Raw genomic sequence first — 25029 nt, forward strand, 5'->3', positions numbered from 1 at the left:
TCAAGGATATGTAAATTTCATTCGTAGGATATAGCTTTTTGTGCTTTGCATGATGCCTCTTTGTCCTTTTTTGCCTTGTTGGAGAGAAGTTAAAACAAACTAAACGGTTTCCTTCAGCCTATGAAAACAGAAGTTTTGATTTTCTCTCTACCACTCCACTCCGCTTTGGACTGAAAAACGATGATTCCGTCTATGTATTCTTATAATTTTTCTATTTTTTTTTTTTTTTTCTATTTTATTTTTCATCGTTCTTCTAGTTTTCTATATACGAAATGAAGGAATGTGTAGAAACTTTAAGGCCGCTCTGCTCTGCTCTGATCTCTCTCTGTGATGATGAATGTCTTCATTACCATTTTCATTTCCAGACTCATCATCAATCAAACATATATTTTATGTCTTATTCTTAAGTAAACCACAGTTCTGTTTGTTTAAAAAGTTTGCCGTAAAGTTTCTGTGATGAACCCAACTACATACATCTTATTCATTTTCTCATAGTCGTCATCGTCCTTTTTTAATACTCTTTTTTTTTCTTTGTTGTTGGTTAAGGGATTGAGGTCCTTTCTTGTTCGTTTTATTGCCATTATGTCATGTCACATCAACAGAATCAGAATCCGTTCCTTTCTACAGGCGGTCGTTTTTAGAGCGAAAATGTCAAAATGGCTTAACACTGGTGGAGATGGGAGGGCTTGAGAAATAGATAGCAGCAGCTAATGTATGTGTGTGTGTGTGTTGAGTCCTGATTTCTGTGTGAAGTCGTTTATAGTTGTTGCAATTGGATTACTTTTAAGAATAAAGTGCAGAAATAAATTCGTGTGAAGCATATAATGGTTAAGGACGAAAGAAAAAAGGGTTTTTTCCGAAGAGAGATTCTTATACTTTTTCCTTATACAACATTCTTGTGACTTGTGAATATTTGATTAAGTTTCGTTTATTTAAGTGATTCATATCGACCAAAAGGATAGGAAGCTAGAACAAGCAAACCTTGATGCTGGGGCGATTTTGTATAAATGAAAAATATGCAGATTTTATATTAGCACACACCGACCGGCATGGTTTTTTGGAAGATATAACTTCTTGTACTCAAAAAGGACCATAGTGACGACTATGACGACAAAGAAAACAATGAGATGGGTGATCATGGTTATATTGGGATAACAATGATGATGATGATAATGATGATGGTGATGATGTTATGAAGAAGAAGAAGAAGAGCTCTTGGCAGAGCGAAAGAAAAACATAAAGAAGTTTTCCATTTCTCTCCACTTAGCTGATTAAATATATTTTTGCTCTGTGAAATGTGAAATTTCCATATCGAATTGATTGATGCAAAGAAACAAGAAAAATGTTATTTTGTATTTTTGTAGAAACGTTTTTGTACTTTATCATTTTTGGATAATAATCGTATTATCTACGATGACCGACGGACGCACGAGGGTTGAGATATTTTTCTTGGAAGATAATTTTATTCATTAAAAATAATAATTCTGTTCAAAAGAGATTTGTTGTTTGTATTGTTAAATCCTACATGTTAAGAAGTATAAGAAATAGGTAGTATGTTACTTAAATTGCGGAACACTGACGGATTAAACCAAACTAAGGGACATTACATGTCTGAAGCTCTTATTTGCGACCCAGTGCATGTATCAACGTGTTCCTGACCCTGAAATGTTTATATTAACAAAAAAAAAAAATATTATGTTACGCATACGCCCCAGTGACCATTAAAATAGATTTTTGTTTAGTTGATAAAAAAGTAAACATTTTAGTCCCTGGTTCATCTCAAAACATCAAAACAGTAAATGGAATGTTTTTTTTTTATTAAAACCGCTTTGAAAAAAGACTGACAAGCCTATAGTATAGGTTGATCGCGCGTGCATCATTTCATATGTTTTCAAGATATCTCAAGATTCTCAAACTTTGAACTGGAAAACAAATTTGACGAGACGATAGTGATAGAGTTACATATGTGAAGTAAAAAACTGACAATCATGATAACGATTATTTTTTGTCGATTTTATAGTTTTAAAAATAACAGATTAAGTGAAAAATTCGGGATATCACAAAAGTTATTGGCAGGACTTTTCTTGCATTTTATATTTTTACTTGCGATATAGGTACTATAGGGCAAGTTTAGGATTCGTAAAAAAAATCGAACTCGAGATAACAATTTTACATGACATTACGATGATGGAGAATGCCAAAAAAGTGGGTCCGGCAATTCTGTCTGTCTGTCTGTCTGTCTGTCTGTCTGTCTGTCTGTCTGTCTGTGTGTCTGTCTCTATCTGGAGCTGCAGCCTAAACGAGTGAAGTGATTTTCTTCAAACTTGGTGGTTAACAGTTTTTGGTGATTCCCTAGAGGGGAAATTGAAATTTTTTTTTATGACCAAAACTAACGGTACCTGCCATATAACGGAAATAGAAAAGTTAATTTTTTTCAAAAACGGCTCTAACGATTTTGATTAAAATTTTTGTGTGTAGTACTACACATAATAGCCAACTTTTTAAATAAAAAAAATATTTTTTGTACCGTTATTAACGGTACCTGTCATAGAACGGTTTTTTTCGTTTCTGAATATCTCGTACAACATTAACCCGATTTAAATGAAAATTTTTATACAAAAGTGTGTAAGTAAAGATAATATTAAAATTTTAGAAAATTTTCAAAAAACGCATTTTTGGTTTTTTTAAAAATACAGTAGTCCCTCGATAATGTGAACTAATTAAAACAAGGCGTTTTCGGATTTTAGAGGGATTCACATTACTGGAACTTTTTCCAATTGCCATTTAACTGATTAAAACATTCTTAAAACCAATGAATATTACAGTTATTTTTAGCTCAGTTTAAGCCTGTACTGAATAAAGAAAAAAGTCAATAAAATACAAGTAAAAAAAAAACGTTAAAAAACTTCGTATAGAAAGATGTAAAATGTTAGCACAAAAATCTCCAGCCTGCAGCTGCTTTCAATATCTTAAGAAATGTCAAGACAAATAACAGTTATCCACTTTTCAGACCTATACAAAGATTGCGTGCACGAACGAGAAAAACATGCAAGCTTTTGCAAAGGAAATTCACATTATAGAGTCTAAAAATTTTCGAAATTCACATTACATTACATTACATTACATATTAATCTAATCCGAAGATAAATCTACGGACTAGACACACACTACAGCTTCGGAAACTTAGTCCATTTTGCTGATACAGCACAAGACATTAATACAACAGAGAGAAAGACAAAGAAAGAAAGAACAACAGAAACACATATAACACATTACAGAGATGACAATGAAAATTTTTGGCGATTCACATTTTAGAGAAATTCGCATTATCGGTAATTCACATTATCGAGGGACTACTGTATTTCAAAATTTTTTTTTGAAAAATCAATTTTTTGAAAACGAATCAATGAAAAATTTTGAAATTTAGTTTTTATGTGTAAATTAATTATTTCTTCAAAATGGCATACCAACTTTTTTTTTGAAAAATGTTAAAAAATGTTTATATATAAAAAATTATTTTTTTTAAAAAACGGCTCCTACAATTTTCGAAAATTTTTTTCTAAAAATACCTTTTTATACAAGAAATAAAATGGTATATTTTTTATTTTTTTTAAGATAATTTAAAACGGAGTTTTATTAATTATAAAAACAGATTTAATTTTTTTATACTAGGTACTTATGAAATTTCTTCAAAATATCAAATTTTAAATTTCTTGAATGAAAAGCTTTAACATTATAGTTACTTTAAGCATAAGAGCAAGTACGTGCGACCCCAGTCGTGCAATTTATTTTTTAAATGTAAGCTAAGGTAGTTAAATACGAACTGGAGGTCTCATATAGCTGTGCTGGGCCAAGTAACAAAAAAAGATTTCGGAGAAATAAAGTGTAAGAGACTTCATCTCTTACGATATAGCCATACAACTAGTTTAGTACTTAAACATATACACGGCAACACTTTACGATCATGCATTTGCATTGACTCCGAAAAGAAAGCTTTTTATTATTACTTGTTTTCAATATATCATTAATTATGTGTTCTCTTTGAACATAACAGAAAGATTAAATGATTTGTTAAAACAGTTTAATTTCTAATGCTTATTACTTAATGTATAACTGCATTGTTTTTTTTATTGAAAAAGCCTCAAAATATTAATGATTTCTGATTATGTTTCGCATTAGAATTTATGTTAGTCTTAATAAAGAGAACTCAAAAGAATGCGTTCTTTGTTTTTAATGAATTTTAATGCTTTTTATTTATTTGCTGTCGTGTAGTAGATCTACTTCAAACTTGGTATGTAGCAGTTTTTGGATCCTGTACAGAGGTGTTTTTGTAATTAAATTTTTTTACCAAAAATAACGGTACCTGTCATATACCAATTTTGGAAAAGTTTAATTTTCTCAAAAACGGCTCCCATGATTTTGATAAATTAAATTCAAGTACCTATTAGTTTTTAGACAGGGGTATCTTTTAATGCAAATTTTTTTTTTTTTTTTTTCAAAAATCGTTACTAACTTTGCCTCTCATAGAACTATTTTTTTTAAATCTGATTTTCTGCCAAACGATTTTCTTAATTTCAACGATTTTTACACAAAAGCACTTATATTGTTTTTATATAAACCAAAAACAAAATTTTGAAAAGAAGTTTTTGGAATTTAAAAAATATTTTGAATTTTTTTTTTTTTTTTGAAAATGGAATTTTCGAAAACGCGTCATTGAATTTTTTGAAATTTAGGGCTTAGTTTTTGATTATTAAATCCTACAGTGAAAAATATAATATGTGTTGGTAATCATCAACTAAAAATTTTGCGTATAATAAGGGTACAACAGCATCTTACTGATGAGCCCAACTGTTGTTGCTTAGGATGTTCATGTTACTTTTTTGGAAATTGCTGTGCCAGGTAAAAGCCTGCCTTATAACATACGTAAGCAGTTTATTTCTACCACCTTTCTTTCAATTTTAAAAACAAAATCCATATTAACCCACATTTCATCCAGCACTCAGAGTGGCCAAACCCATTAACGCACTTATTAGTTGTTAGTCAAACACTCAAGACCAGCGGCCTATTTCAATAAATGCAATTTACAACCACATATTTGCAAGAGTTTTGTAAACTTTTGTATGAATTTTAAAATTGGTGCAAAAGAATTTGTAATGTTTTACAATTTTTGTGAGAAAGTGAAAAATGTCTTTTAGTTTTTGAGCAAATTAAAAATAACAAGAACTAATAGGTACCTACTTTGTTCCAAAAATACATTTTGTTTTATTTATTTATGTAAATGGGCCATCAAATCAGTAGCTGAATAAAGTAAAATATTAGAAAGTCTTTGACATAAACAAAAATAATAATTAAAAAAAGCTATAAGCCATTTTTTTAACAATTTTCATTTAAATTTTGTACTTTTGAAAGGCATTTATCTCCAAGAATATAACAGATAAGAAAATGTTTAAACGTCAAAATGTATACCTAATTGAAGCTTAAACAACAAGTTCAGACGTATATGCTATGCAGGTACATGCTAGGAAAACATAACAGGAAAAGCAAACTTTTTCACTTCCTGATGAAGAACGCTTCACCAAACTTCGTACACATACCTAACTTCAAATGCAATGCCGACCACTCTAGCCTCTGTGTTTCCTTATTTTTTTTTTTGTTTTTTTTTTGTTTGTCGGCAACTATGTTATGTATCGGTATACCTATACCGAGACAAATCACACGCAAACCACTTGATTTCATATCGTTTTGCTTTTGTGTTGTTGGCTCTATTTCAAGATTTCATATCCCTTTCTTTGATCCTGACATGGATCACCATCGCACCATCAACATCATCGTCCTCGTCGCCATTAAGCAAATAAAATTAAAAGTTTTCAATTTGTATTAATGAGTTCTGACGTTTGGGACACACACAAGGAAGAAAGAACAAACGATATAGTCCGTATCCGTATACCGACCATCAAACAACACTCACAGCTCAGCCAAGTCAGAGTACGGACGGAGTACCAGCATCTTAGCAATAATAGAGCCAATATAGCCACAGGAAAGGATACTTTCAAACGCACCATTTTCATTCATTGTGACTAAAAAAAGTTCTGATGTGTATGCGAACTAAACAAATGGGAAATTACACAAGGACGATAAAAATCAATCGTCACGTATGAAAAGAATGTTGCCTTTTTTTTTTTTGTTGTTTTTTTTTTTTTTTTGCTCATTTTGACTGCAACAAGGGAGACGAAGAAGAAAATTCATTTTCAAATTCCCATCAAGCTTGATTGATTACGTGATGGTAAAAGTTTACCAATCGATGTTATAGTCCAGTCCCAGGCTCTAAGAATAGCTCAATCTATTGATACTATACTGGTGTATAATATTATAAGGGTTTCCCATTGAACAAACAGTAAGGAAATAATGCTCTTTTCTTAGGTTTGGGTTTTTTGGATTAAAAACAAAAATAATTTCAGGAACATGAAATCAAATAAAAAAAAAAAAACTATCAGAAATGATTCCCTTATTGAAGCTGAGCCTTAACCAATAGTCCTTTCAGTTGACTGTAACTAACTATAGTTTTTTTAGGCAGAAAGGTACTTATAAAGTTCGTGTAAGTTTTAATTTTTTCAAGGCACGTGAAATTACGTCAAAGGTATATTACGTGCAGACTTTGTTAAAAGTCTGCTGCCTGTACCGGGTTGGGGTTAAAATTTTATATAATTCCAATGGATTCCAAAATTCTTTTTCAAAATTTGTATTTTAAAACTCTGTAAATTCTGAATTCTAATGAATATGAAATCCTGGTTTTTAAAATTCCGTATTTAGTGGAGTAACTTAAGCTTAAAAAAATGGCAATATTAGGGAACCTGGCTCTGATTTTGACGATCATTTTTTCAAACGTCGGCAAATAAACATACTTTAAAGTCCATAGATAAAAAAAAATTGTCGCTGTTGCCGTTTTGATTTTTTTAAATTTAAATGAAGATTTTTGTGAACAAACATTTTTTTTCAAAAATTTTGCTTAAATTTCATAAATTTACTAATGCCAAAAGACTGTCTAGTCAATAAAAGGAAAACTACTATAAGGGGGTGAAGGACAATCTTCCATCGTTTAGGCGATAAATGCAATTTTATCACAAATTGACTTCAAGCACAAAAAAAAATATTTGAACACAACGGCAACACCTACAATATTTAAATATACATTTTCAAAAAGCTAGAAGCTTATTCATATTTGTAAAATTAAAATTAAGTAAATTAAGGAAAGGGTTTTTTAAAAAATGGTAATTAAACTCAGATTTTTGAAAAAAAAAATTATTGAAACTTAGGTAATATGTCGTTTTTAAAACTTTTTTTTTTAATATAAAATGCATTTATTTTTGAAACTTTTTTTGCCACATTTATTATGATTTCAAATTATAAAAGGAAATGTCAATATGTATTCCAGTTTATGAAAAAAATTAAAAAGCATTTCGTTTTCGAAGAACTTTTTTTAATAGAAGTTTTGAAAAAAAATTTAACTTATTTTTTTTTTAAGTTCAACATTTAAATATTAAGTTATTTTTTATGTCAAAGTCTTTGAGAAAATCAATTATTTCAACGCAAAAATTCAGTTTTTATCAAAAAAAATCCCATGAAATCGAAGTAATTTTTTTAAACTGTAATATACATATATTACACCTTTCCTCTTCGGAATTCAACTGATAATATTAATGGCCAAAAATTTTTTTCTAAAATAAATTCATATTTTACTACGAAAAAGTTTGAAAAAAAAAGTCATTTTAATTTTTTTAATAACATTTTTTTTTAGAAAATTCTGAGTTTGAGGACCATTTTTTCAATTACTCTTCATTACATTTTAGAGGTAAACTCCTTTTTTAGCGGTGCTTTGCCGCTCTATATTCAATTAACTTGAAAAACTTCTATCAGTTTTGTATGTTTTTATTTTTGGGCATAAAATTCCCCTACTTACTCTTTTTTTTAAATCTTATAATATTATGGTTTTTGGATGCCCCAGTCAGAACTGAAAAAAAGAAAACAAATTGATGTGGGACCAACCTGCAGCGGATTCCAAAATTCTGTCCCAAAATTTGTATTTTTAAGCTGTGTAAATTCAAAATTCTGAATTCTTATATTCTGTGGATACGAAATTCTGGATTTAAATATTTCGTATTCCAAAATTTTGTAAAAATATAAATCTGTTTCTATTTTGATCCAGATCGTTTTATTTTGTATAATCATGATTTATATGGATCATTCGTCAAAATAAAACGCAGCTAATACTTGTTTACAAAACTCATTTGATTTGATTGAATTAAAATTCTTAGTGGCAATTATTTAATGTTACGATGTAGTTCTGAAAAACAGTTTTGGATCAAGTTCTTTGGAATACATTTCTAAACGTGTCTCTCGATCTGGATGAACTTCATTCTCATCCAATAGTAACTTAACAGGTGGAATAGGTTGAAATTTAAACGGTTGCATACGATTACTTTCATAAAATGGTCTTAAGCGTTCCGGAATAAAATCGAGTTTTGTTTTAATGTTTTTACGATTAATTGTCATCACGGGCAAATTAATCAATGGAGGAGGCTTACATTGATTTCGATGAATTGAAATATCAGCATCTTTGAATCTTGGCACTCCACTACCAAATACAACTTTTTTGTTATCACGTAATTGCCTACGTTTGTGAACTTTTATTAAACAATTAAATCGCAAAGGGTTCAAAGTTTCAGGTAGTTCTTCTTCTGTTCGTAGGGATACAAATTTACGATCCGGATTAGTTATCATCTTGATATACTCAAAACTTGGAAACATTCGAATTTCATGATTAACATGTCGATGAGATTTCTTTTTCGAAATCAACCTTTTCGAACTTGTAGTGGATGACCCTTTAAAGAGTCTTGTAAAGCCATATCCGAATATGTGCCGTCTTAAAAGGTTTTGTTTGGGAAAGACTATTCGTTTGAAATGAAGTCGTCGAAATTGCAAGCGTTTTTGTTTTTGAACAAAAAGGCTAACTTGGAGGGAATTTTCGTCATCAAACAGTTCATATCTTCCTGGACCTGGTTTAAATGATGATGTCCCTATAAGTCGCAGTCGTACATTTTCCGGAACACAGGAATATCGAAGGAACTTATAAGGTGCAATATGTTTTTGAGGAACCTTTTTAAAGCTAAAAAAAAATAACCCTTCAGTACAGAGAGTTTAGATAAAATTTACCTAGGTTTTTCAAATATTCCCACAAAATAAGTTGTTGGCCCTGGATCATTTTTGTTTCGCCAGCATGTGATTGGATTACTTATCATAAATCTTGTTGTTGGCTTTCGATTTCTCAGATCTAAACTAAAAAAAGATAGACGTAGCTATTTTAAACAGAATTGTATTTAATTTAACCTGTTAAAAATTTTCCCTTGTGACAATTGCATTTATTTCTTGATTTTTCCAACAAACTTTCCGAAATTTTATAGAATGTAGCTTGGTTTTTCAATTTGCCATCTCTTTTGAGATTTGGTGTTCTTTTTTGAAGTGACCATTTAATACCCTTCTTACAAGAACCAAAATCACTTGGGATGGTATATCTATTGGGCGCCAATTGCCAAGACTTTCCAGATTGTGGATTCTTATTGATTTTTGAGGAAGAAGATGGATTTTCTCTTTGCTGATTTTCAATTTCAATGCCAAAATGTTCAACTGTTTGATCATCTTCAAATTCATCTATGAAGCATTTAATTTTAGAAATAAAATCGGTTTTTCTGATATGATAAAGGGGTACCTTCAAAACATAAGACATGGTTGTTCTTCCAGGTTTTAGTAATGTAGGATAAGACTTCCGAAAAATAATGTTTTTTTATTCTATTACCTTTTGATAAGAGATTTTGGTTAGTAATTTTTTGTTTTATTTTTGAAAAATAAAAATCATACGAGTTGCTATAAATATTGGCAAGTTTAAATTTGTTAAATTCATGTGATTTTTAACAGCCATGGTCGGAATAATGATAAAACTTCATTTATGTATAGAAATTTAACAAAAAAATATTTACTGATAGAAACTTTGACAGCTTTTTCTTATGTATATTGGAAGAAATTTAAAATAAAATGTAACAGGAAGGTAGAATAATGGAATTCAGAATTATGTTCATACAGAAGTTTTTGTTCAGGTACAGAATTTTGAACCGTTCCTACTGTATTGTATTTTAATAGTATTGTATTTTAATAGTAGGAACGGTTCATTATTCTGTATTCCAAAATTCTGTACCTGAACAAAAACTTCTGTATGAACATAATTCTGCTTTCCTGTTACATTTTATATTTCAAATTTCTTCAAAATATATTTTGAAATTTCGATAACAGAAAACGTCTTTTTCAAGACATTTTTTATTGATTTTTGAAATATTGAAGCGAGACAAAAAACCTAAAAAAAAACCTTTAACAGCAATTAATTGGAGATCAAAAGATTAAAGATAAGTATTTATTCTATACGTTTTAGCATTTTTTTAGAATTATTTTTTCTTAGTCCTGAAGAAGCGTGTAAGCACACGTGAAACGTCGACAAAGAAGTTTAGATAAAATCGAAACAAGACCTATAGCCAGCGAAGAAGATAAAATTTATTTTCAATTGTTTGTCAAAAGAGCTTTTTTTCGCAAAATGACAGGAACTATGTGATCGAAGAGCTCCTAACGGAAAGGATATAAAATATTGTTTGAGTGTATTTGTTTTTAAAACTTTGCGAAAATTGAAAGCTTGGTCTTGTTCTAGCTTTTTCAATCGAATACTTTTTTAAAACGAAAGAGAGATATACAAACAAGCTACTAAGGGGAAGAAGAAAAAACATCGTGTTTACTTTTTTGTACTTTTTTGACTTTGTGTTTTGATGTAGTTCAGGCTTAACATTAGTTGCGTCGTTCTTGTGTTATATGCGTTTGAAGGTAGCCATATTGAATTTTTTTTTTCGATTTTTTAAAAATCAAATGTGAAAACTTTTTTATTTTTATTTCTAATTTTTCGAAAAAAAAACTTTGGTAATTTTATATACATATCTGTTCAACAATCTTATCAGGATCCATTTAAGACTTTTATCTGAAAATTGCATTGCGTATATCTCGAGATATTAACATTTCAATGCAACCATGTCAAACAAATTTTTGATTATTTTATTCTATGAGAGTTTTTTTTCAAACCTCGTTTTCTTCGCTTTTTTTTTTTTGTTAATATATTTTCAGATATTTCTGTATGAACACAACAATTAAACTACCTTGGCACTATGTTTATCGAGAGAAAGTAAAATCTGGATAATTATCTGGATTTTTCAAAAATCTATACAGATAAAGTTTTTGTTGTTTTTAACACGTAAATCGTTTCGATTTCAAAAATCTCGATGTCGTTTTTTGCACAAAATCTATATAGATAAACAAAAAAACGCACCTATTGTTAATTTTAAGATGTATTAATGTAAAAATATATTAAACTGAAGAAAAGTAATCAAACTGAAGATGAAAATAAAAAATTGAATTGAAAAAAAAAAGTGTATGTACAGTGGTGTCAAAAATTTGGACGGATTTCAAAAATCCCGATGTCGTTTTTTTCCACAAAATCTATATAGATAAACAAAAAAAAACAAACCTATAATTTGCATTTATCTTAATTTTTTCTTCACAAAATACTTGACAATACAACTGAACATTGTGAAAATTAATTTTAAATCTGGATTTATAAAGTTATACTACGTTTCCACCTACCCTAAATCCGAGATTTAGCTAAGTAGATTTAGCATTAATCTCGAGTTTTACTCTAAATCTCGGACTGAAAGTAAGTGCAAATCTTAGATTTAGGGTAGCTGAGCCCAAATCTGAGATTTAGCGAAGTAGATTTAAAATAAATCTCGAGATTTATTCTAAATCTACTTAGCTAAATCTCGGGTTTAGCGTAGGTCTAAACATAGTATTATTAAACGGACCTCTAGAGAGCAGTTCAAATTTCTTTGGATTTAACAAGATTGTATTAGATTTAAGATTGGATTTAAGTAGTAAAAATTATGGAATTGGATTTATTTTTGACATAGGTATTTGACATTGTTTGCATCCATATGTATTTTTTAAACTAATGAATAAATGGCCGTTCAAATTTACTATAATCTAAACAAAGCGAATAATATGGCCGAAACTTTCGATAGTTCAAATCATTCGATAGCTAGATAATAAAACGATCTGGATCAATATGGATGCACGTTTGTATATTCATCTCTTTTTTCCTCTTGTTTAGTTATTATCCAATTTATGCTCCATCTCTTATTTTTCTCCCTACCAACCCACCGACGCACAAAAGCCATCTACATATCAAAATAGGAACCAGATTGAAAGTGCTACCATTTAATTAAGTACCAATAATGTGCTCTAACCTTAATATATAAATAAAGTTTTATTGGCATCACTGAAAAATGTCATTTTGTGGAATGTGTAGATAAAACTCGTTTTATAATCCACAAAGAAGGTACATATTTTTCTTCACAAATGGCCGCCATTTGTCCCAAGAAACATCAAATTAAAAACCAATTTCCTTCCATTTCAGTTTTTTAATTAATTTTTTAAGTTTCAAAACTTATACAAAACAATAAATAATTACAAAAATATTATAAAGCATTATACTCCTAACAAGTACGTATAATTTATTTGTGTTTATTTGTTCGCGATATGTGATTTATTTCTATTTGAAAAATAACCAAAACTACTGTACATACGTCGTCGTGCTTCTTTGTAATGAAAGAAAAGAATTTTCTCAGTCGGCCGCAGAGAAAAGTGATGAAAAAAAAATGAATACCTTTTGTGATAAATTGAAAATCCAAAAGACGAAATCGAAAACACTTCATCAAAAACTATTTAATGCTAAAATAAAGAAGAACAAAAACAATCGATAGTGAATTTGTATTTGTAATTGAACTTAATTAGCATTTTTTTTTTTTTTGTAATTTATTTAAATTTAAAAAATAATAAAATTGGCATCTTTTCTTAAATTATTTCTAAATTTATCAAAAAACCAAACTAACAAAAATATATTACAGCTAACCAAGGATACTCTCTCGTTGTTGATTTAAGATAAATTATTATCTTTTTGTCAAGAATCGCGTTCGTTTTCGTCCGAGAAATTTGAAGTGGGACACACAAAAAGCTTGAACGAACATTTGGCTACCAAACAAGTCCCCGAGGAAAAGTTCCTCTCTGACTCAAGCAATCGTCCGTCGCGGAACATCGCCGCCGTCGAAGAAAAGACTTTCTCTGTTAAGCCCGTGTTTTGACCTCGCGGAGGAGCGGGGGAGAAATAATGTCAATGTCTAGGCGACGGGACATTAACCCAAAACTACGGATGGATAGGCAACCCGCTATTACCAGAATAACAGGTACCTATCCCAACGGCCTCACAGGCACACAACTACAGACCAAATAGTGTCTGGGGGAATGAAGTTTTTTTTTTCTCTACTTTTTTTGCCTTTATTTTTGCTTATCACTGAGATTTCTTTCTTCTGAATTCATGAACCCTTTTATTATACTGGTTTACAGAATTAAACTTTTTTGTTATCCAAACAAAAATATACTTTTCTGAAGATTTTCGGTGTGCTGAACTCGAATCTGAAATCAGAAAATAATTGATCAGCTCCCATTTTTGAAATAGTACTATCGTTATAAAATGCCAAAAAAAAACGTTATTTTGGCTGTTTTCGAGGTTATATTTTTATGTGAAGTAATTCATTATAAATAAAGAACCCCGCACTATTTGTATGAAAATGATTCATTCTACGTATCAAATCCTCCGGCCGCTTGGTCTGCAGGATAATTTGATTTGTAGAATAAATCAGAGGCAATATCCATATTGTTCTTTAACAATGATCTCACTCATGGGCTCTCAACCTGTGGTCCGCGGACCTCTGGGGGTCCGCGACAGCTTTTCCATAAAGCATCAGAAATACGCCTTTAAAATTATTGTAATATGACGCTCAACAAACTTTGTTCTTTTCATCTTTTTTCCTCACTCCATTTTATTGCATTTTTTTTACCCCTTAGCCCAGGGTCGATAATTTTCGAAACCAAAAAAAATCATAGTAGGATGAAACCCATTGGAAAAGGAGGTTAATATGATAAAAATGAAGGGAAAAATAAATTACGGGCGAGCCGAGTTCGGGAAGTGATAGGGTTGAGTTTTTAATGGTAAAAAATGGTATATCTCGATTTCCGGCAAAACTACAAGTCCTATGGAAAAAAATTGTCTGGCAAGGTTGTAGGTAATAAAAAGATAGTACAGCTAATGTATTAACAATTTTTTCACATAACCTCAAATTTTATGTTAAAAATTAAAAAAACCGGGAAAAATTTACATTAGTACACCAAAGTGCATGTTCTTGGAAAATGCAAAAAGCTTGAATTCGAAAATTTTTTATCATTATTTAAAATTTTGGCCTATTTATTAAAATTTACACTTAAATTACTCAAAAACCGTAACATTAATCAATGTAACATTAAATCTTTTGAGTAATTTTAATAAATAGTCCAAAATTTCAAAAAATGATACGAAATTTTTCTAAGAACATGCACTTTTGTGTACTAATGTAAATTTTTGTTTACACTATTAGAAAGTAGAGATTTTAACGAACAAAATGTCCACCGATTTTTTGAAAAAAGTTGATATTTTGACACGTGAATTTTCGATTGAAATTTAGGGTGTTTTTTTGGTATTAAGTAAAAAAAAAGGTTAAAAAATTAATATTTTAGATCAAATAAATTACTGTGTATTTGGGACATAATAAGGTAAGTTTTCACCAAATTTCGTAGAGAAAAAATTTTTTTTTGAAAAAGATAAAAAATAAAATACCAAAATCTCGTTTTTTTTTTAATTTTTCACATTAAATTTGAGGTTATGTGAAAAAATTGTTAATGCATAAGTTGTAGATCTTTTTATTACCTACAACCTTGCCATACAACTTTTTTCCATACTTTTGCCGGAAATCGAGATATACCATTTTTTACCATTAAAAACTCAACCCTACCACTTCCCGAACTCGGCTCGCCCGTAATTTATTTTTCCTTTAATTTTCATCATATTCACCTCCTTTTCCAATGGGTTTCATCCAACTATGATTTTTTCTTATTTTTTAATGTTTTTGAAGGCTTCGGCACTGGTCTACCTCTCAATAATAGATACATGAATGTAATTTAAATTACAAAAGGGCAACGAAGTGCTTTTCTATTTGTAATGATATAGGCAGTAGATCTGAGCGAAATTTAATATTTTTTATATTTTTTCCCACCGCCAGGGGTCGTGCATTGCAATGCAAAAACTTATGTTTCCTTGTATTTTATTTTGTTCTAAAAAGGATAAATTGAGGAACTAAATTTTAAAAAATAAACAAAACTTAAGGCTTGGCCACACCGAAGGGTTCATGCGGTAGCGGTACGGGTAATTGTATGAAAAATATTCCACACCTAAACTTTGTTGTTCCAGTTTGAAATTTGTTTCATACAATTACCCGTACCGCTACCGCATGAACCCTTCGGTGTGGCCAAGCCTATAAGCTGAAAAATATTTAAAAAATTGTTCTAAATCCGTAACCCCTGTTCTATCGTTTGTTTTCTAGGTTTATTTTTCAGGTTTCAATTGCTTTTTAAAGAAGAATGCATAAATTAATTAAAATAAAAAAAAATAATCAACACTTTTTTTTAAGAAAATGCAAGGCATATGTGCATTATAAGCCCATTTGGTTCTTTGTTTTTTTTTTTTTCAATTTTCAATGCAAATGCACAACCGCGACCACTAGCGTTCATTTTGAAAATTAAAAAAAAAAAATCTTTTTATCCTTTTCTTGGACCCAATGCAACTTTTGCAGGGGTATTTTTTTATTTCACAATTTTATCTGTTCCCCAGGGTATAACGATGTTAATTCAAAGATACTTTTACATAATAATAAATAAAATTTATTCTTGAAAAGGATCCGCAAAATGATAATTTTTTTTAGACGTCCGCACGCTCTCAAAGGTTGAGAACCGTTATCCTAACTTATCGCAATATCTAAAAAGCATATGAATGCTTCACTTTTGCCACCCGTTCTCCTATCTTAAGTCCAGCTTCGATTAGATTGGTTAGATACGGTTACTAGTTTTGGGTTTAAAACCAATAGGACGCTTTCCGCTGAAAATCACGTCAACTACATTATCTGCGTTCCTTTGTGAATACATATGTATTTATCTACTGCTTAACACTAAAAGCTGCTTTGAACTACTTTTTCAATACAACAAAAGTAGTTTTAAGTACTTAGCAGTAGATAAATGTTCCCAAAGGAACGCAGCCATAGTTGGAATAATCTATGCGGGAATACGTAAACTTTGGCAATTCTCTACCGTAACTCCATTGAACACTAAGTTTAGACTTTAATAACATTACATTACATGGCTTTTAACGATTATGATAAGATAATGTGTATGGTATCACAATCTCACTATCATCAACTAGTCCTTGATGCTAGATGTTGTAGATTTTTACACAGAACACCTCTTTACTTATATAATAAACTTTAATTCGCGTAGTCTGTGAGAACAACTAATCTTCTTGTACTAACTTTCAACTACTTGAATAAATTCTTCACGGTTATTCATTGTCTATGTAACCAAACTATGGAACTCTCTACCGGTTAACATTAAGACAATAATTGGAACAACAAACTTTAAGAATGCAGTAACTGTTCATTTTCGTTAAAATATTTCGAAATGTTTTTTTTTTTTAGAAATTTTATATTTGAACTACTTTTTTCACAAAAAAAAAATGTATTATAAGTTGGTGTTTGAAATTGTATGTTCTAGTAACTATTTTATTAATATATTATTACTATCCGTATTTTTAGGTACTATAAAAGACTAAATTTAAAGTGGTTTCAGTCAAACCCTCTAATTTTTAGCACAGAGCTTGCTGTTTCCACTTTGTGAGCATATGCCTCATATTTTCGCAACAAAGCCTCTCATACTTCATACTCATACGTAAACGTTGCAAGAAACAATCAAAATCCTTAATGGTTTTGACTGGAAAAGTCTGCGATTTCTTGAAAGAGGCTTATAAATATAAATAAATAATAAATATCTACTATTTTTTTTTTTAAATATTAATTTATTTATTTGGACATACAGTTAAAAAATTCTAACCAAGCTGAAGGCAAAGCCATAGCTTTTAAATTCATTGTTTTTGTTAACTATGCTAAAAAAAAAAGTAGAATAAAAATGAATTGCATACTTAGGTACTTACTTATTGTAAATTTTAATAAGTCTTTGGTTCAAAAACAGCATTGGTCAACCAAATTCAACATTTTTTTGCCACAAGAATCTGAATATAGTTTTCTGATGGTTTTAGGGTTACTAAACCTGAATCCGAACACAGAAAAATTCTATCAGCATCCGTTCTTAAAATATTATCGTTATAAAATATAAAAAAATATTTTGGTTCTTGTGGCAAACATTTTATGACCACTGACTTAAACTTTAGATTAAGTTAAGTTTGTATTTGGCTTCTTAACTGAAACTTAAGATATCTCGGGCAATAAAAGAGATATTAATAAAATTTAAAAATATTTTGGAAGAAAAAAATGTGTTCTTATAGACACCGTTAATAATTTTTTTTATAATGAATAACTGCATATAAAAACATTACCTCGAAAAAGCCAAAATGAGTTTTTTTTTTTTTTTTTCATTTTATAACGGTAATATTTCAAAAAAAGGGAACTGATTAATTTTTTCCGACTTCGAATTCGAGTTCAGAAAAGTATATTTTTTGTTTCGACAACAAAACCCTTGTTAACCAGTGTTATCATACGACTTAACGTCTTTAAACAGCATTTTCGTGAGAGGAAGAACTGTGTGTCGGCTGACACAAAACCATCAGTTGCTTCTTTCACCTTGTCACCGTATTTTCCTTCCCAAACCAAACAAAAATGATTCTGCTCTCTTGTTTCTCTGTCTCTTTTTCTCTCTAAATTGATGATGATTACATTTTGCTTTTTGTTTGATGAATACCTCCCTTTTATAACTTCCTCTATAGATCCAAGTTTGCCAGCTGGAAAACGTCGTGAAATCGATAACGTTATGAAGAAAGCACGAGCCAACACCAACGACTACTGGGATAAGAAGCTACTCGAGGTGGAGGAGAAGGACCCTAATCGCTGGCGACACACTGGGTATAAAAAAATGTACATTCAAGGCGAAAGCAGCTCGGGCGAAAGTGATCGCGAGGGTAATTTTCGTTATAATGCTGGCGGTGCTGGTCCAAGCGGAAATACTGGTGGTGGTGGCGGTAATGGAGCAGGAAGTGGCCCATCGGGATTAAACGGGCGTGTTGGTGGCCCTGGCATGTACCATCGTCAATCGCGTTCGCCTCGCAGTCGTAGTCGATCGCGTTTACGTAAATCACCACCATTGTCGCCGCAAATGCGTCGTCGTTCGCCAATTGATCACGGAGGCCGTCGTATGTCACCGCCGCCAATGGATCGTCGTCCGAGGTCTCCGGAACAGGGAAGGAGAATTATGCCGCCGCGTTCACCTCCCGATATGGTCGGTCGTGGTAGGCCTGGTGGTCCGCGTCCTCGGTCACCTCCGGAGCCGTTGAATAATGCGCGCCGAGGTAAATCTCCGCCGCGTTCGCCTATGGTTCGTCGTCGTTCGCCAGGTGGTATGCCTCCGGCAAGGCGTCACTCTCCGGTGGCTGGCACGTCAATGCCGCCAAATAAACGCAGTCAGATATTGCCGCGGTCAAAGAGACCACCGTCGCCTCCTCCGAGGGTAAGTTGTAATAAGAGTTGAAAAATAAACAACTCGCTTTTGAATTAAATTTGATTTTTTTATTAATTTTATTCTTATATTATTTTACAGAATTCATGTCGTTCGCGATCAAATAGCTCGGTAAGCAGTTGCTCGGATGATTCATGTTCGGTTTGTTCACCAAAACACCATCGTCAGTATTCGAGGTGAGTTGAATTTATGACTTCAATAAAAAAATTTAAAAAAATATATATGTATTTATGTTTCAAAGACCTTAAGGTATTTATATTTACACAAACAATTATGCTGGCACAGTGGGTTGGAATTAATCTAGGTTAGGTAGAAGCGATTGTCAGGAAAACAGCTGACTATCAAGCGTAGTAATAGGTCCATCCCGAAACAAATGATCACAAGACTCCAAAAACAATTTTAGTTTCATCACAAGGCTGAATTGGATGTCTTAAAAAATGTGTCAGATAATTTCCAATTCATGATCTTTTGATGAATTATGTCGAAACCAATCGTCGCTTTCTGGTTATGATTGTCGGTTCATTACATTACATTAGTATCTTTCGCTTGTCCCAAAAGAGAGTGTGAAGGTGGTCATGGTCGAGATATGCAGACTTTAGCCTGTAATATCCTTTGTCAGTTTGTAGTCTAACTGATGTCACTTCACTATCGCTATAATCAAGGACTAAATATACGTTAATGTAACTATGTACTAACTAGTATGTAGGAGGTTAGGTTAAGTTAAAGTGTCTGTCGAGCGACGACCCGACTCGCTTAGACCTAATGAGTCCATTGTGATACCACAAAATACTAGTCGAACCACTCGGATAGAGATAGACTTGAATGTTTTATAGGCTGGAGTTATAGCTATTTCACGGGGACCAACCCGATCATCAGACTCCTTTAGTGGTGCGAATTTCAATTCAATTAATTTTGAAAATTGCCCGTGCAGGACTTGGACTTACAAGTCACAACCTAGCGATTAGGAGGCCGACGCACAGTGTGCAATTTTGCCAATCTAGCGGTACTTAATTCTAATTCCAAGTAAACTTAATTTTTTTGATGCAAACCAGCTTAATTTTGTTAAGTATTGTATTTCTACAAGGGTTTTATTGTTTTTCAAAATTATATATCTAACTATATGTCCAATATGTGGTATACGAGTACAAAATGTACCACAATGGGTGGGGAAGAGCCGACATCGAGCAAACGATTTTGGGAGTTGGTTCTTAAACTGTCTCTATTTCGAAAACGAAGCAAAATATCGAAAAATTTTATTTAATCTTTTTGTCTTATTTTGCCAACAAGAATCTAAAAAAGTCATTTTCAATTTGTAAAAATGTGATTTACGATTTTTCAAAAGATCAAAAAATTGGTTTTTGGCCTATGTACCTGAACAAAAAAAAAAAAATTAATGGTTTCGCACACTAGACGCAAGAAAAGTAAATGAATTCTAATACAGAATACATCAACGGAGATTTTAAGCCCAAAAACAGGACGGATACACGAGAATACATTTTTAAAACGCTTTACAAAGTTAAACAACACAAAAAAAAAGACACTCTTTAGGTCTTCACACAAATGATTTTTTATTTTTTTTATTTTTTAGTGCACAAAAAAATTTACTTACCTTAAATATTTCTTAAATGTTACTTAAAATAAAAAAAATAAATTTAATTTAAACAACTATTATTTTACTTAACCACGCTGTTATCAAAGTGACACAAGAAAAGCAATGAGCTTTAAGTTTTTTTTCTCTTGAACCAAGCTAATGTTTGTGATTCTGTGGAATGGTAAATTTGATTATTTTCTTGTTGTTTTTTTTTTGCCATTCTATTGCCTGAGGTTTTACCTTTCATATGATACCAATTTTGTTGTATATGGGAGACATATATTTTTCATTAAAGTACAGCTAGATTGCGAAAATTGCACACTGTGCGACGCATCGCACCACCGCTGCCAATTGACAAGTTCTAAACTAGAACAGGTTTTCCAATTATCAAGTTTACGTAAACCGACTAACGCTTTTACCAACTCACACAAGTCTGTTGTTTTTTATTCGTAAGACAATAATTCGTTGTTCATATTAGAAGGGAGATGAGTGGAAAGAAGTTGACAGTAGTCTAATCTTAATTCATTAGAATGGATTTGTGTATGGCTTTTTCATACTTGCAGAGAAGTTGCCAAGGTAATCAATTTATTTTGAAGGTTTTGAATGAACAACCACAAAGTTTTAGATACGACTTTTTACATATGTAAATTTCACCACCCTAATAATTTCACCACCCTAACATCTTATTTTTTTGAATATAATAGCTTTAGAAAACTCTTCTATGAGCTTAATATTAAGAAGAAAAAAAAAATGGTTAAAATTGATTAGGGACATGCGTTTCGATATTTGTCGATATAAGGCAAAAATCATATTTTTTTAACTATGTGGTCAGTAATTATTTTTACCAAACAAAAAGTAAAAATGAAGTTGATACAATAAGTGAAATTTATGAACTCGCTGAAGGTTTAAAAATCATTCGGTCAAGAACGCTTTAACTATTTATCATTCTCCTCGCCGCACAGTGGTTTTTTTTTTTCGTCAAAAATCATTTGCACGGCCATTTCTTGACGAAAGTTCATGAAATTTAGTACACTGAAGCATATTAGTATGAGAAATACGAAAAAGCTTACAACTTTTTTTTATTCAAAATGGTGGTTCCAAAATGGAGGACCGAATAAGCGTTTATAGAACTTTTTCTTTCGAAACTCTTTATGAGCTAGAAATTTAGCTAAATTGATGTCAAAAAGATATTTGGTCTTTGATTTATGTACAGTTATATTCAATGAAAAATAAAAATTCAAATTTTTTTAAAACAATGTGCCAAAGTAGTAAACCGCACTTTTAGATCTATACTATTTTTGAAGTTTTTGTTTAAGTTAGCACAATTTTTGCCATCTTCCCTATTTATTTTCATTAAAAATTGACTAGTTGCAAACTATGTTTAAAAGTAGAGATTAATAATGATGAAAAAATTCATTCCATGATTTAACTCTTTTTTCGTCTTATGTGTTTGCTTAAAATAAAAAGTCCAAACAAAATGGCATATACATATTTAAAATAAAACAAAAAAACTAATTTTATTATTTAAATCCTTTTTTCAGATCGACTTCGTTATCGCGCTCGCGTCCTCCAGGTGGCCCCCGGTCGCCACCACCAAAACAAGGACCTCGAGGTCCACCGATGTCGCGTCCTCCAATGCAATATAGAGGTGTGCCACCAAGCACAATGCCCTCGTCGTCTCGTGTACGTCCGTCGACTCCTCCTCAGGTTCGCGGAGAAAAGTACAGAGAAGAAAAGGTAATTTTTAATCTTTCATTATTATATCCCCCTCTCGATGCTAATTTGTTTCTTTATTTTTATATTTTTCATCATCAGCTTCGTCGCATGAGTAGAGAACGTAGTCGTGATATGTTAATTGAAAGACCACCACCAGAAAGCTCTCTACAAATGGCTCGTGCAGCTCGTCATTCGCCGCCGGAAGATCCACGTTTGAAAAATCGGCCACCAGAGCCTATGGAACAAGTGATTCCAAAGAAAAAAAAGAAGGACTCTAACGATAAGTTGGTAATTAAAACAAAAAATAACTCACTGATGAGGAATCACCCAAACGGATAAGGTTTTTTATAATTAAATCTTTTTTTTACAAACATTTACTTTTCTTAAAGGTTCGTGCGCGCATTAAGATTGAAGGTGAAAAACGTAGTAAGAAACACGGCTCATCATCGGAATCAGATGACTCTGGATCGGATAGTGAGAGTTCATTGCCAACATTTACGGCAACAACTCGATTGACATTGTCAGAGAGATTTGGTAAAATGGCTCAATGGAGTATTGATCGTAGCAATATGGAAAATATGCGCATCACAAAAGATTCAACTGGTGGGGCGCTGAAGGTGATGATCGAAGAAGGACTGGAGTCTCCGCCGCGTCGGTATTCGTATTCTCCAGCTCCGGCTGGCCATTTTCCCGAGGAATTGGCCACAACCGCGCCGTCGGGTATGTTATCGTGGGATGATGTACGCGTTCGCTATGAATATTACAAGAATCGTGGATATCTTCGTGATTTAGATTTAAAGGTAAACAAATGTTGTAAAATTCGAAAACAAAATCACTTGATGCAACTTTTTTCAAAATTTTACAAACAAATAGAATTTCATATATATATTGGCATTTCTTAATGGTTTGCTGCTGATATTTGTATCACAGTGATGCCTGAGTAGAATTTACTCGTTATTACATTTATCCTTTACTCAACTTAAAACTCAACGTAATTTTCTTATTTTATTACAGGACTATATAAAATGGGAAGAATGGTGGTACAAGTACCAAGAATGGTTGAAACAAGAACGTTACTACGAGTTCTGGGAAAGACAACAAATGCATAGGCGTCGCCGCAAGAAAATTCCCATTGCTCAGCGATTAAATTGAACTAACTTTAAAAAGTTAAAAAAAAAACGGAACAAAACAAAAAACTCAATCTAAATAAATATTAAAATTCGGAATTTAAGTACATAATTTACAATGATGGCTCACCTCTTATGTAACTTTAGCATCAACAAAAACAACAACAAAAAAATAACGACAAAAAAAAACAACCATTTCCCTGCGTAAAATTCAACCAAAAAAATACTTTATTTTTTTATTATAGGTTATTTAGTAAACATTTAAGCTTTTTCGATATGGATTTTACGCAGTAGAAAAACACCACACATACATACATACAATTGAAATATCATTTTTTTGTTTTTGTTAACAAAATTAACATAAAAGTGATTCATATACATTTTTTTGCATTCACATTAAAAATACATTATTATTATTATAAATTAATTTGGTAATTAGATTATCCAAAAAAACAAGAAAATAACTAAATGTAAATTAGTGTGTAGCTAGCAAACAACTGCTAAAATATAAATGTTTATGTTTTAAATGTATGCATTTGTCGGACCCAAACACAATCATGTAACATTTCATTAACCTAAAACAAACAAACAAAAAAAAAAATGTTGACATAATTATATTTGCCAATTAAATAAAATATATCCCTTTTTTCATATAGATTTATTTGCAGGAGAATTCACGTCAAGATTAATCATGGATCAGTGGGAGACAATAATGATACTGTTTGGAATTTTGCATCGGTCTTTTCGCATATAGAATTTAAAATCATTCAAGTTTTTGCCAATTACTCTGATTTAGGCCCATTTGCTTATACTAGTCATAAATTCTAAAGTTAATGAATTTCCTAAATTGATAATTCATGTCCCTTGTACTACCGACATCAATTTTCTAAGCGACATTCTTGCTTTTTTTCATAAAATAAAAGTGCTTAAGTAGAACATAACAGCTTATGTTCTACTATTTCTTCCCCCTAAGTTATGTTCAACTTAGTGAGATTTAGGACGAAGTTTGAATTTCGTGCAAACCGATATGTGGAACATAGGGTTTTATGTTATACTTAAGTATCGTATGAGCAAATGGGCCTTAAAAATTTAAATACTTCCTTATTCCATGACCTTTCTTTTTAAATAAAGAAGAAGATTCACTTAACTTAAAAATTTAATTTTATCTGTAAAAAATCCTTTAAGAATTGTAAATTATTAAGCTTTTTTCGTCTGACCATGGGTTTATAAGTAAAGAATTTTTCATTTTTCAGCCCTATTCTGCTGTTCCCGTGAATCTCAGATCCGATTCACACATTCGGTTCACTTTAACTCTACCTTGCCATCCTGCTATTCATCGGGTAAACTGCATTATCATCCCTCAATTTGACGTCCAGGTGAACGTCAAATTAAAAAAAAATGGCGACGAAGTAAATTGAAAGGAAAAAAAAAATTTTTTGTTTGTGTTTATTTGCATAGAAAAAATAAAAGCAGCCGATTAAATGTTAAGAAATAATTAAAAATTTATGAAAAGTGGCATTTTGCTTAATTTCAACGATGGTGAATTTATTTTTACAAACAAAAGTGACAGATCCGCAACATTTTTTATGCGGATTGCAAATGTATGGAGCAAGTTCATTCACGTGGTTAGTGGAATACTGAACAACATTACCGATATTACCGACGTGAGTTTGGATTCCCCCCGATGAATAGCAGAATGGTAATTGGTGAATATTTAGCGATTTTTCCCCCCGATGGATAGCAGAATAGGGCTGTTTGTTTCTTCTCATCATTGAAAAGGATAAAAACCATTAT

At 31.3% G+C, this 25029-nt stretch overlaps 2 protein-coding genes across 3 annotated transcripts; one reads left to right on the forward strand and one right to left on the reverse strand.

The window, feature by feature from the left end:
* Positions 1 to 8186: 8186 nt before the first annotated feature.
* LOC129918971 (uncharacterized) lies at positions 8187 to 10063 on the reverse strand. The gene is made up of 5 exons (XM_055999741.1): positions 9913 to 10063; positions 9764 to 9850; positions 9385 to 9705; positions 9211 to 9328; positions 8187 to 9163 (listed from the first exon to the last, which is right to left on the reverse strand). The coding sequence occupies exons 1-5, from the start codon at positions 9971 to 9973 to the stop codon at positions 8329 to 8331; spliced, it is 1422 nt and encodes a 473-aa protein (XP_055855716.1). The 5' UTR covers positions 9974 to 10063; the 3' UTR covers positions 8187 to 8328.
* A 2420-nt stretch (positions 10064 to 12483) lies between these two features.
* On the forward strand, positions 12484 to 23816 carry LOC129918972 (serine/arginine repetitive matrix protein 1). 2 transcript variants are annotated; one of them, XM_055999742.1, is made up of 8 exons: positions 12484 to 12642; positions 13047 to 13382; positions 18056 to 18792; positions 18883 to 18977; positions 21934 to 22129; positions 22208 to 22396; positions 22498 to 22908; positions 23123 to 23816. In XM_055999742.1, the coding sequence occupies exons 2-8, from the start codon at positions 13307 to 13309 to the stop codon at positions 23258 to 23260; spliced, it is 1842 nt and encodes a 613-aa protein (XP_055855717.1). In that variant the 5' UTR covers positions 12484 to 12642; positions 13047 to 13306; the 3' UTR covers positions 23261 to 23816. The 2 variants fall into 2 exon arrangements, with proteins under 2 accessions (XP_055855717.1, XP_055855718.1); XM_055999743.1 differs by lacking the exon at positions 13047 to 13382 and having other exon boundaries at positions 12486 to 12642.
* Positions 23817 to 25029: the final 1213 nt, after the last annotated feature.

Source organism: Episyrphus balteatus, chromosome 4, assembly GCF_945859705.1.
Source record: "Episyrphus balteatus chromosome 4, idEpiBalt1.1, whole genome shotgun sequence".
Lineage (NCBI taxonomy): Eukaryota > Metazoa > Arthropoda > Insecta > Diptera > Syrphidae > Episyrphus > Episyrphus balteatus.